This window comes from Lemur catta, chromosome 19 (genome assembly GCF_020740605.2).
Source record: "Lemur catta isolate mLemCat1 chromosome 19, mLemCat1.pri, whole genome shotgun sequence".
In the NCBI taxonomy this organism is placed as follows: Eukaryota; Metazoa; Chordata; class Mammalia; order Primates; family Lemuridae; genus Lemur; species Lemur catta.
In genome coordinates, this window is record NC_059146.1 from 14,382,917 (window position 1) to 14,396,914 (window position 13,998).

Below are 13,998 nucleotides of genomic sequence, written 5' to 3' on the forward strand. Positions count from 1 at the left end.
CTGAGTTAGTTTTACATAATTATCCATTTCTTTTTTTTCGAAATCGGTCCCTTGTTAGGCTCATATGTTTAGTCTAATTTCTTCACTAAAATTAAATGCCAAGCCTAGGATCAAATGTAATTTACTGATTTTTCATTAAAAATAACTTATTTAATAATATTACAGACTCTGTCGTATATTTTTAGAATATTTTTAAAATATACAAAGTATTTTCATATACCTTATCAGCTCGATCCAGGTAATAATTCTAGGAAATACGAAATCGTCATCATCCTGAGTTTATAAAGTTGAGATTGAAGCTCATAAAAATTAAGTAAAAAACATAAGATTACAGAACTAGTAATGAAGTCTTTTGCCTATTTTCTATAACAATCCTCACTGTCTTTGCTACTGAGAATCATGTATATGCTAAGAAATATTAAGTTAACTGCAGTTTCAATTTAATAACTACTTAATGAGGAAGGGATATATATGTTATAGCAAACGTTAGTTTTTGTATTGTCTGTGCTATCACATAATCATTAGCAAAGATAAATTCTCATTCATTCAATCATTAATTCATTTAAGTCAATATTTATTGAATGTTTGCTTTGAGTCAGGCTCTAGACTGGGGATTTGAAATGCATTGATAAACAAGACAAAGTTTTTTTTTCCTTGTGAGTTCACAGCCTGATAATGGTAGTAAAATGTGCATCAATTCAGTGACGAAGTTATGAGCGAAGTGAGATGGAAGATGGAAATATCCTCAAAAGAGAAATGAGACTTTCTTGATAGCAAATCTGGAGAAAATAATTCGGATACTATTCTATTTTAGTTTATTTGCATTGTTTAAGGAAAAGCATAGGAAATTTTTTTTCTGTAGTAGACATATATGATCTACTCATAAAAAATATATTGGGAACTGGAAAAATGACCATTTCTCCAATTTTTTTGGTTATTTCCAAGGATTTAGTTATTTTGGATAATTTCTCATATGTAAAACAAGACACCAGAATGTTTAAATTAGTTTCACTTATAGTATAAAACATTTGTAGCTTTTTATATATTATATTATATTATGAAGCCATTATAATTTGGCAGTAGTAGAAACAACTTCAGTATAATTGCTAGAACCCACGAACAAAATTTATGGTTTTTTTTTTTATATATATTTCTTACCACCTCTTTATTAAATATTACATTTGGGATTTTCTTCTAGCTGCTTCTTAAACATATATCACTTTCTTTCTTCCATCTCAAATCCTTATCCTAAATCATCCCAAATCCACAAAATGGCATTACCTTGTTTTTCAACAGCCCATATTCTTTCTCTCCTTCCTTTAAAGTGTTGCCTCAATGATAACATCTTTGGGAAGGTTTTGGTGAATAGTCCTCATTTTCCAGCCTATAATTGTTTCTATTTTTCATTATGTTGGCGCTCTAAAGATAAGAATATGTCTTCTTCATTGATTTTTCACCAGGTAGCACATATTAACTTGAAAATTTTCTGAAACATGTTCTCTTTCTCTGTTTCAAGCCAACAAGTCCGAACCGAGGTTGGTTCGTTCCACCATTTGGAGGAAACCCCTGGTGGGTATACCTTGCTGCTGCTATCCCTGCTTTGTTGGTCACCATTCTGATTTTCATGGACCAACAAATTACAGCTGTGATTGTAAACAGGAAAGAACACAAACTCAAAGTAAGTGTCCACAATAGTGGTTATCATTGCCTTCTACTTTCTTTTTAGCACTTGAAAATACTGATTCAAAACCAAGAGAGCTTTATTAGGAGTTATACTATAGCTAATGTTCCCTAAGACGCAGCAGAATCACAGATCACCTAGTGTTGACACATGTCCTCAATATAATACTTTAAAAAGCTCATTTGAATCTGAAAAAATTTGTTCTAAATAATATTTCTTTTTACCACCAAAGAGAGAATACAAACACAGTTTACTACTTAGCCATAGTCATCCTACATCTGATTTTAATGTGGTAACTGTCCTTAATAAAGACAATGACAATCAAAGATGTAATTAATATAATATTAATTTAATTAATTAATACTGAGCAACTGCTCTCTGTTAAACCAACTTAGATTTATTCCCAAAGATGATTGAGATAGTACATGGTTATAAGCTAGTGGTAAGAATTTATATTTTTTGTCTTCAATTGTTTGTCTCAGTATGTTATTGACCATAAAGTATGGAGAAAAAAATTATTTCATACAGTTTAGGTTTTCTAAAAATTTATTTCTTAAGTTTGTCATGAGTTTAAAGAAAACTGTGTCAGTGGTCTGGGATATCTTTTAAGAAAGCTGCCTAAATATGTTCTTACTTTATATAATGTGTTTCCGGCTCTAGTTATTTTTTGCGGGGAGGAATCACAAAGGTTTTTGTAAATTTCACTTGGGGAAGTAAGATATGAATAATAGCAATAAGAGCTATAATTTAGGGGATGCCTACTATGAGTCATGCCATGTCCTAAGCACTTTATATTGTATATTAACTCATTAACCTTTCATAACCACCACTATATGAGGGTGAAAATGCATTAGAATCAGTCACCTAGAAGCAGGAAAGGAAATTACTAAGAATGGAGTTTAGCAGAGTAGGTTTAGCAGACAGAAAAATCCAAGAAATACAGAGAATTGGTTGACTATAGAAACTCACTGGGCAGAGGAATGAGAGAGGTGAGGAAGATTCTGATAAACTGTCCAAGCGGAAAGAACTTGAAGAACTACAGATCACAGTGAGAAAGGAGTAAATCCCATAATAATAAGACTATGAGACACAAAAAATCAAAAGCCTTGGCTAAAGAGATGTTTAGATTTTGAGTTTGAGAGGAGAGAACGCTGAGAGTTATGAACTGGTCCAAAGTGTATGACTAGTTCCTGAAGAATGTTGGAGATGGCATCCATCAAAGCCTGCGAGTTGGGGTGATGTGAGTCCAGGCTGCTGGAAGTATCACCTGCATCAATGTTGACATCCTGGGAAGGTGGCACAGAGTATGGTAGAGAGGAAGACCATGGAATAGTTGCTAAAATCGTAATGGAAGGTACATACCTGTCCTGGAGGTCAGCATATTTGCATGGGCTAGAGCAGAATGAAGAACAACTGGACTTCAGTAGAAGACGGTTGGTGGAAGCAGGAGAGTAAGTGATGTATGCTTCCACCTAACGTGGGGAGTAAAAGAAATAGACTTTCACTGAAGAACGAACATTTCCAGGTAACCACTGATACCAAAGGAAAATACTGGTTTTCAGTGAGGATCAAAGAAAAGGTTGAGAATTCAGTTGGAAACTTATATTAAAATGACTCTCCCTCCACCTCCAGCCATGAGTAGAGCCATGTGTCGCTCTGAGGCACCTTTCTGAATTATAAGATTGTTGAGCTTCTCACAGCATGGTAATGTTGGGTTTTTTTGCACTTGTCACATAGCAGCTGACTTCCAAGAATCAAGAAGTGGAAGATGTTAGGCCATTTAATGGTTACACCTGGAATTGGCACAGCCTTACTGCTTTACTTTGCCAACATCAATTGGTCACAGTAGTCACTGGGACAGCCTCCATTCCAGGGAATGAGGAAGGAATCCACCTTTTGATGGTGGAATGGCAAGGTCACATTGTAGAAAACTATATGAGATAGGAGATATTTTTCTAGCCAGTTTCAGAGAACAAAATCTGACATATTTCTACTTAAAAATTTGCCATAGTCTAGATCTTGCTGGTTGCTTCCCTATGGTGTCATTTAGCATGTTCTTTGTCCTCTTTATTTCCTTTAAGTTGGTCATTGGATCTAGAAGCTTGATGAAATATAGGTTTGATATTGTATATCTATCTATTATATCATCTATGTATCTATATATAGCTATATATGTTTTTTGGGATGGGTGAAGGCCAAGACTAATTCATAAAAGGCCAGGACCACTTTAAACTACATTTTTTGGCTTAGGATTTTCCAGGCCACAGAGATAATGTGAATTCTAGCCATAAACTCAATTGCAAGTTTGCGGTTAGGAATATCCTAGGAGATTCTTTTTTTTTTTGGTGTTATACCCAGTGGCAAGCGGAGGCTTGTGTTCCCACTGCCTTTTTCCATGGGGCATTTTTTTTAATTGGCCATTTGAGTATACTGTGTTTAGACCATCCTAGTTTTACTTTGGAGGGTGTTCCCCATCTATACCTCTCCATTATATCCCTAGGTTTTGTCATCTGTCCCTAGAATTCAGATGATCGTTTTCATTCAAGCCTTGAGCCTTCAATGCTTGGTACCATCCTTGAAGGCTGTCCCAGGCTCCAGGACTGACTGACCTTGTGGATTTGCTCCTTCTTGTTGCTATTGTTTTTTGTCTCCAGTTGTTCCTCTTACTTTCTGGCAGTTAAGCCATGGTTTCTAGAAGATACTTTCTGTGTTTTGTTGAGCATGTTTAGATATTCTACACTGGAAGAGTTTCAGTGTTGATTTAGTTTACCAAAAGGCTGGAAATGGATGTTGAGTAATATATTTTTATTCTGAAAAATATTTGTAAACAAATTCTTAATTTTTATCTGTGATTGGCCAGATTTGCTGTGTACCTTTGGAGGTAAATGCCTACTATTTTTTGCTCATTAAGTTTTCTTACTGATAAAGTCCAGAATTTAGAGTTTAGCAAGCTTCAGATTGCTAAAATATAAAAACTTCTTATTCCCCTATTCTCTGTAGAGAACATTAGAAAATTAAGATATATTAGGATTTACCTCTTAGGATAAGAGTTGAGTATGTAAAAAATAAGTTGTCATCACTTTTGGAATTTCCTACTTGCAATTATTCATTTGAATAATGATAGTTGTGGACTAAGTGCCAGTCCTTTGTCACAAATCTAATGATACCGGTGGACATATTATTATGAATCAAAGGTTTTTCCACTTTGGAAATTGTTTTGGTCACCTTTTTTTTTTAGAAGGGGAAAGCTGTGGAATGTGAAAATTGGAGATTCTGTCTAAAATTATAAAGGGCCTTAACTGCTATGAAATTGATTCAAAAGAGAAACCTGAAACAGTAAGAGAGATGAAGGCATTGTGGTATTAAAAATGGCATGTTTTGGGGTGGCATTTGCTTTGGCTTCCTGTCCACTGGCTCTGGCTGTGTGCTCTGCTTGGGCTGGGATCCACCTTTCCACTCTGCTGAACAGCTCTGTATTGATGTAGGAACGCCAAGGCACTTGGCTTTTTTTGGCCATCTTTTTGGTTAGTTATGTCCTGCATTGTCCCTGCAAAGCACTCAAAAGCAAACCAGGGTCAGCAAGGTGATGGCTTCTCTAAGGTTATTCAGTCAGTTATCGGCAGAGGCAGGAACAAAGTCTGAGCTTCAGACTGCAAGGGATCCTTCTCACTAGGAAGGTGATTTCACGAATGTTATAGATTGGGTGTAGGAGGGAGGATAGGTATATAAAAATAGATAATAAGTGGTTGTGACAACCAGTTTGCTCTAATGTATTTCATGGTAAAATCCTCGATATGAGTGTATTTCTTTAGATAATTCCCAAATCCCTACTTTGCCCTGTTTTTATTTTTCCTTTTTATTCCTACTATGATAACCAGTCCTAGACTTTTCTGATGGTTTAGACATGAGCTAATAAGCAATCTTCCTTGTGTCGTTCCAAAAACATTAATTTTTTTAAAGTGCTATTCTTGTATGTCAGGCCTATATTTTTAAACCTTCACACCTTGGCCCTCTAAACCTCTGCCCCTTGAAAGAATGTCTATGTGCATTAACCTGGGATTTAAGTCTCTTTGCCAGCTGACCTCAACCTAAAATTTAAAACCGTTCCTTCCAAACGCTAGCCAGTGCTCCAGTCAAATGAACTGTTGGTTCTCAGATCTGACAGTTTCTTCTGCTAGGTCCACCAGCTAAAAAGCTCTTCTCTCCGCTGCTCGATGATTGCTATTTATCAAAATCCTCTTCAGCCTCTAAGATAATCCAAATAGAAAAACTTCTCCGTGTAGCTTTCATCTCTAACGTAATTAATATTGCTCTTGATTTTGCTCTTGGTGCATTTGCATTGCGTTGTGGCACTGGTCACGTGATGTCTTACACTGTATTTATTTTGTATAATTACTTTATTCCCTTTTCTGGGCCAAAATGTTTTCAAGGGTAAGCACCATGTTTTATTCCTATTTTCAGCTCTCATATGGCCCACCACAGTTCCACATAGTGGGATCAATAAATATATACTGAAGAATTTTATCATCGTTGGTCCGCACGGTTCTCAGAGTTGTTACACTGCTAACTGGAAAACATACAAACCCATCTCCAGTTCCCGATGTGAATGCTGGTATTGCTCATAGCCCTTTTAGATGTCATCACTGCAGGGAGTTTTTGTGGGTTCACTCTAGACATTAAACAGTTCTTCCTCTGTGCTTTCTAGTGTCTTTTCCAAACATATTTAAAGTGCATTATAATTTGCGTTCAAGTCTGAGTCCCCCCAGCCAACTGAGGGCCCCTTGGTGGGAGGTTCTCTGTCGTGGCTCTTGCTGACCCCATAGACCAGCACATTATCTGGACCCTGGTGGGCTCCTAGCGTGGATGTTTATTCTCATCTCTAAACGTATGTGTGCTGTTCCTGACCCTTCCTTTGTTACCATCGATGAACCAGATGTAAACTTTAGCCTGCCAGACTAGTCTTTTTTCTTTCAGAGATTTTGATTGCTGTGGATTTATTCCTGAATGATTTTTTTTCGGTATTAGCAAAGCATATACAATTTCAAAGGAAAATAAAGTTTTACTTCCTATCCTTGTACTTAAAATAATCTCCAGTTTCAGAAAATAGAACATCCTTTTGGTTTATATTCACAAAGACACGGACTTTTTTAAACTTTAAAGGACATACTTAACCTTTTGAGCGTTTATTGAATGCCTGAGGGCTTGTTATGTATGGAACACTTGTATGAGATGTTGAAGATAAAAATTATTCTATGTCACAGTCTGTGCCCTGAGAGAGTTTAGTGGCTTTTCCCTATTCACCACTTTTCTCTACCACTAAAGTTGAAATTAACCATGCCTTCCTTTGGGCTTTGTACTTTGCACAGACATTAAGTTATTTGTTTTCATGTCTGGCTTCAACGTATAATCTGCAAACCCCTTTAGAACTTGTATTCTGTCTCATTTATTATTTTATCGACATAGGGCCTACTGCAGGATAGATGTGCAATAAATGTTTATTAGATGATAGTTTTCCATGGAAATATGTAAGCAAATGCAAAGGCCCCAGGGTGGGAAGGAGCTTGGTGTATTAAAGAAGAGACAGCAGGCCAATGTGACCAAAACACGGGGACTTAGTATTTCAAGATGAGGTCCAAGGTAGTGGGGCCAGATCACGTAAAACAAAGTTTCTCCACTTCAGCATTGACAGTTTGAATAATTTTTTTTTTTTTTGAGACAGAGTCTCACTTTGTTGCCCGGGCTAGAGTGAGTGCCGTGGCATCAGCCTAGCTCACAGCAACCTCAAACTCCTGGGCTTAAGCGATCCTACTGCCTCAGCCTCCCGAGTAGCTTGAATAATTTTTGTTGGTGGTAGCTGTCTTGTGCATTGTAGGATATTCAGGAGCATCTCTGGTCTCTAGACAGTAGATGCCAGGCTCCCCCTCTCCCCCAAGTTGTGACAACCAAAAATTGTCGAATGTCTGGGTTGGGGGTGCAAAATCGTTCCAGGAAGAAACACTGATATAGGAACTTAAAGACAACTGTACAGTGTTTAGTTTTTATTCAAAGTGAACAGGAAGCCACTGGAGTGTTTTAAGCAGGGGTGTGGCATGTAATGATTTAAACATTCAAAAGATTAGTTTGTGGCGGGGCTCAGTGGCTCACGCCTGTAATCCTAGCACTCTGGAAGGCCGAGGCGGGAGGATCGTTTGAGCTCAGGAGTTCGAGACCAGCCTGAGCAAGAGCGAGACCCCATCTCTACTAAAAATAGAAAGAAATTATATGGGCAACTAAAAATATATACAGAAAAAAATTAGCCGGCATTGTGGTGCATGCCTGTAGTCCCAGCTACTCGGGAGGCTGAGGCAGGAGGATCGCTTGAGCCCAGTAGTTTGAGGTTGCTGTGAGCTAGGCTGATGCCACGGCACTCTAGCCAGGGCAAAAGAGCGAGACTCTGCCTCAAAATAAATAAATAAATAAATACAAAAAGATTAGTTCATGAGGAGAGTGGATCTCATCAAGGACGAGAGAAAAACAGGGACTTCTGTGGTGAGACTGGCGTGGAGGGCCAAGGGTTGCTGGGTGGGGTGAAGGAAGAAGGGGCATTTGAGTTGGGCCTTGAAAGGAGAGGGTGGTTTTAAACAAATGTCAAGGAGTAGAAACAGAACGCCAGTGAGAAGAGTGGCATGCAGGAAATGACAGAGGCATGGAACATGCAAGGCACTTTCAGGGAACGGTGGAGTTTCAGGAATCCTCGAGGGCCCCATGACAGTATTAGCTGCAGGAGCCTCAGCATGGAAAGCGAGGCTTTGTCCTCCTTGGCCTCCCCATCTGCTGCTGGCCTCCCTGCCCAGCAACATCCCGGGATCCGAATCGCCCTTTAAATACTCACTCCAGCAGCAGCAAGGGTGGAGGGGAGAGGTGCAGGAGTGGAGGTGGGAGGAGAGCGAGTGCAGGTGAGGGAGCTGGACTTCAGCTGCAGGAGGAGAGAAATCATGACGCTCTGCAAAATGTAGTGACAACAGGGAGGAGGAGTAAAGGGCAGATAAAAAGTTTCACGTGTGATTTTTGAAAAAATATCATTCTCTGTATTTCTTGCAATATTCTTTATATATAAAGTACCAGAATGTCAATATTATTTTCATTCCATTCAAATCTAGTCATTCGGATACTTCTAACTAAAAGGGACGTCTTAGAAGTGGCTTGTCCTCATACATACATAGGTTGTTTTGCAGGAAAAATTTCTCTAACAACCATTTGGGTTCTGGGGTCCTCATGGCCATAGTTTGGGGCACTGTGAATTTTGAAGCATAGCTTTTGCTACTCTGTTCAACTAATGTCTCCAGAGTTTAATGTATGTAGGATGCCGTTCTAGTGGTATGGTGGTGAGCCTTGCACATTGAAATTTGGCAAAATGAATTTGTTCCTTTTCCCTCTCTGAACTCAGTTTCCTTAAAATCTCCCCAGTGTCGTTACTTCAGTTTAAACTGCGTCATCTCAAACCTGGATTATGGCGGTGTGGCCATGTCTGTCCCCTACCTCCAGTCCTGACCACTTTCAGTATGTCCTCTACAAACCAAGAGAGCCACCCTTCTCAACAGAAATCTGATCCTATCACTTGCCTGCTCAAAACACTTCAGTGACTCCTCATTGCTCTTATATAAAAAACTCCAAAGGCTTTAGCAAGACATAAAAGTTCTTAACTCCTCTCACCTAATTTCGTGCCTCCCCCATCTCCTCCTGTGCACCAACCCTGCTTCATTTTCTCAGAATGGTACCTTGTTTTGCCTTGTTTTTCTCCTGCTTCCCCATATCTTGTCTCCCAGCTGATTACGGTTCACATTTTAGGACTTGACTGAAGGACCGTTCCCTGTGCAAACCATCCCTGACTCGGGCTGGGCTGGGTACCCCTCCTGGGTGCTTTCATGGCATCCTGAATTCACCTTACTGTAGACCTTTGACACTGTAGTTTTGCAAATACCTGTTGATTTGTCCGGATCTGCCACTACAGCAAACCACTTGGGAACAAGGACTGTGTATTATAGATAATGCTTTACTTCTAGGGTCTAGCGTAGTGCTATTGAAGGAATGAATGAGCATTCATTCATTTACCCATCAAACACTTATCTAGAATGTCTACCCTGTGGTGGGCACTTGCTGGTTCAGTGGTGAACAAAAACACACGTGGTCCTTGTCCTCATGGAGCTACGAGGAAGAGAGGCACAATTCAAATAATCATGCAAAATGCGACATTGCAGATGTGGCTGATGCCAGGAAGGGGAGGTGATAGAGTTTTGAGAGGGTTTGACCCAGTCCAGGAGGTGCAGGGAGCTCCTCAAGGCGGTGACGTTTACCTTGAGATCTAAAGCATTAGTAAGAATTGGATAAACGAGGCTGGGTGGGAAGAGTATTCCAAGCGAGCAGAGGAATCGCTGTGTGTGCACGGGCCCTGTGAGAGGAGGTAACCTGGCGAGGGTGAGCGACTGCAGTAATCCGTGTGGCTGCAGTGACAGAGGGAGAGTCCAGGCTGGAGAGCAGGGCAGAGGCAGCCCCTGCAGGGCCTTCAGCTCACGGTGGTGATTTTTACTTCCTCTTAGGAACATGAAATCTCAGTGTGGTTGAGGGGAAGGGAGTGATGTCAAAGGACACAGAGTACTTACGCATCTATAATACAGTTATTTCTATTATGAATGGTTACCTTCATAGACTACTTTCTAACATCTTCATTCTGTCCTCTTTAGTATTAGGTGGCCCCTTTATCTAACCCAAACTTGTTTTCGTTGAAATAGATCAAGGAAGCATGGAGATGGTAGCATGTGTGACTTTTTCTGCATCAGCTCTTCTTCTGACCCATTGATCTGGCCAGTGTGCACACCCTTAGGTTATTACAGTTTCTTTGATGACAAGATTTGGGGATTCTGCCCATTAATTACTCTGTTGGTACTTCTGATACAGACTTGAGTGACTTCGTCTAAATAGAGCTTGAAACTCTGTGATATTTCCAGCTGTTGTCCTCCCTCTTTTGCTCCTCACGTTTCACGTTTCTACTAATTAACAAATAAAGGGTTACCTTTTTTTGCATGGCTAAGTAAGATTTTATAGTTGCCAGTCAGGAGAATGCATACCTGCTGTTTGTCCTTGTTTTCTTAAAAAAAAATAAGCAGTTATTGAGAATCAACTGTGCATCATGCACTGTGCTAAGGTATTCAGAATACAGAGAGAAAAGACACAGTCGAGGTCCTCATGTCACTTACAGTCTAATGTCAAAGAGACAAAGACATATATGAGGTCTGTCCAGAAAGCATCCAGCCATTGTTAATATCACGAGAACGGTTACAAGGCTGGGTGCTTTCCGGACAGACCTCGTATAATTTCAGGAACAGTGTGATGAGTACCGTGATAGAGGACGGCATAAAATGAAAAACAAGGGAATACAAAGGAGATGATCTAACCTAACGTGACTCATCTATCTCACCTAGGCCGAGGCAGGAAAAACTACCAGGAAAGGTGAAAGCTGATGTAAGTCTTAAGGCTACATAGGCGTGAGCCAAGGAAAGAAGAAGGGAGAGTAGGGGTGATTCCAGGTAGAAGACACTACGTGGGCAAAGACACCATAGGCACGAGTGAAAGAAACACATTTGAGGAATTGCACTTACTGAAAGTGGTGTTGCCATGGGAACCAGGCAGGGGAGAGATGAAAGATGGGGCTGCAGACATGCTCAGAGGCCAGGTCATGAGTGGCCACCAGTGAGATCATGAGACATGCACGCAGGCAGGAAGAACAAATCCTGGAGGCTGCACCTGAAGATACAGCCAGAATCCGACTGCTTCTTGCCATCTTCACTCCAGTTCTAACCATCATAATCTCTTACATGGATTGTGTGGTCTCTCTGTCCCTGACCCTTTTCAGTCTGTTTCTAACAGCAGCCAGAGTGTTTAGCATATAAGCAAATCCTGTCACTCCTTCATTTATTAATAAAACCCTCCGACCTTTTAACGTTGCATTCAGTATACGAGTCCACGTTCTTATAGTTCTCCTTAGTACTTATGCCTATTTAAGGTACTATATAGTTTATTTATTTATGTTGTCTCCCTCAGTAGAATGGAATCCCCATGAGGGCAGGAATTTTTGTCTGCTGTAGTCACAGAAGTGTCACCAGCACTGAGAACCACACCCGAGACTAAGCTGGCAGTCAGTGCTCACTGGAAGAATGAATGAGATCCCAGAGAGATCATGACAGTCACATCATTAGTCATTATCAAACAAGTTTATTTCAGCTCATCCCACCTTTGCCCTCCTTTCCCCGACTCCCAGTTCATACTGCTACGCCTTCTTGAAATGAACTGGTTTTATGACTATGTATTAACCTATTTGTCTCTCGGGTAGATTTTTGTTCTTAGCCAAACCTGGATTAAGTGCATATATGCTATTCTTTTTTATGTCAGCTCCCCTTGCCTGGGATGAGTTCTCTGGGAACATGATTAGACCCATGTGTGAGAGCCAGGGGTGAAATCTTGGCGTTTCAGCGAGAGGAGAGCAGTGTTGTAACCGGATCTGAATGATAACAGTCACCGCTGTTCCTAGTGTAAATCACAGCCTCATTTTTTAAAGCCAACCTTTCCATTTCCTTGGAGTGGTCATGCTCTGGCTCTTCATACTGCCGCTTCCATGCTGTGAAAACGGACTGCTCTATTTTCTCAGCTCCGTAGGGGTATCAAGCATTTGATGTCTTCGTAAATAGAGCAGAGAAATATAACCATGGAATAACATTGTGGCCACATTTAACAATATTTATTTAATGAGTAAAAGAGCTAGACCTTTAGTTAAATTGTCTGTTCTTCCAGCCAGTCAGTGTTATTGTGACCATTAGATGATGTTTGAAATCAACCTATTCTGATTAAGGGGGTGCTAATTACCTTAATGATGATGTCAATAGATTGCCGAACAACTATTTTCATATAATGTGAAAGGTGAGAAATGGTCTACATACCTTCTCGAGGTGGCTTTCGGGTCTTTAATCTACATACACTGACTGCCATCTAGGTGAACAGCATACTACTAATCACTGTTGAGTAGACAAGGCAGAGAGCCGGCTTTCCAGGTGTTAACATGTGAACAGCAACAGCCAGTACCACTCCTGCCCCTGTCACCAGGTATTGGGTTCCTGCTTCATAACCACTACTATTTAAGTTGCTCCAAGATGCTTTGCCTGTTACTTGCTTGAATGGTCCCAACTCCTCTTCAAAGTACCATAGATCTCCATTGTTCTGATTAGAAAATTGGATGCAGAGAGATTAGTTAGCAATAAACAAGGAATAGGTAAAGCTGTGACTTAAATCTGACTTAAACAGTTATTCAAAGCTGTAGTAGAGGCGGTGTCCACTGTAGCAGCTATGGGAGGTGGCTGTATGTTTAATTGCTGGGGGGAATAATATGAGGAAGATAAAGTCCTTTCCCCTAAGAAGTTCACCTTATCAAGCAAAGCGAGTCAATTTCCTTTGGCAATCTTGATTCCCGTCTGGGAATATGACTGGATAGCAGCTATGAGTGTTTTCTCCACACGGCTCTGTTGTCTCTTCCACAGAAAGGAGCGGGGTATCACTTGGATCTCTTCTGGGTGGCCATCCTCATGGTCGTGTGCTCCTTCATGGCTCTTCCGTGGTACGTGGCTGCGACTGTCATCTCCATCGCTCACATCGACAGTTTGAAGATGGAGACAGAGACCTCGGCACCCGGAGAACAGCCAAAGTTTCTAGGAGTGAGGTGTGTTGAGCCAGAGGAAAATAGCTCTCCAAAGCACATTTTCCATACGTCCGTGTGTCAATCATAAGGAAATGAGCAGATTTGGAGGAGACAGGGCTGGTGATGATTAATCGATGCCTATATTTTCTGTTCCAAAAAGGACTACATATTCATCAGAAAGAGAGTTTTTGATTTTTTTTTTTTAGTTTACTTCTTGTGATATATACATTTTTGTTGATTATTGAAAGGCTAAAGGATGCAACATAAAAAACACAAGCAGATAATTTTCTTCAACGTGCAGGTGATTTTGTTGCTGCAGAGATTACTATATCACAGTCATATATAAAGGCCCTAAAACTCTGGAGTCTGCTCATGACTTTTAAGATTCTATGAAGGGAGAGGAATCCTTATTTTTCCAGTTCATTTTCTGTCCCCGTAAGTGCTGAGAAACTTTGACCTCCAGCTATTAGATTTGGGTAGCGCTGCAGGGCAGTGGTAGAAGACTTTTGTCCTCCGTTGAGTACTTTTTGCAGCAAGCCCTGCTCACGGGTGCTTGGGTGGAGAGCTCACCCATCATTTCCCACGCCACAACAAT

General features: G+C 40.2%; 1 protein-coding gene across 1 annotated transcript in view; it reads left to right on the plus strand.

Annotated features, from left to right (window-relative positions):
• Positions 1-13,998, plus strand: part of SLC4A4 (solute carrier family 4 member 4) — a 324,449-nt gene that overhangs the window by 289,484 nt on the left and 20,967 nt on the right. The window contains exons 18-19 of the mRNA XM_045531644.1: positions 1,517-1,678; positions 13,246-13,424. Of these exons, the coding sequence (XP_045387600.1) occupies positions 1,517-1,678; positions 13,246-13,424 (341 nt within the window). The remainder of the gene's footprint in view (positions 1-1,516; positions 1,679-13,245; positions 13,425-13,998) is intronic.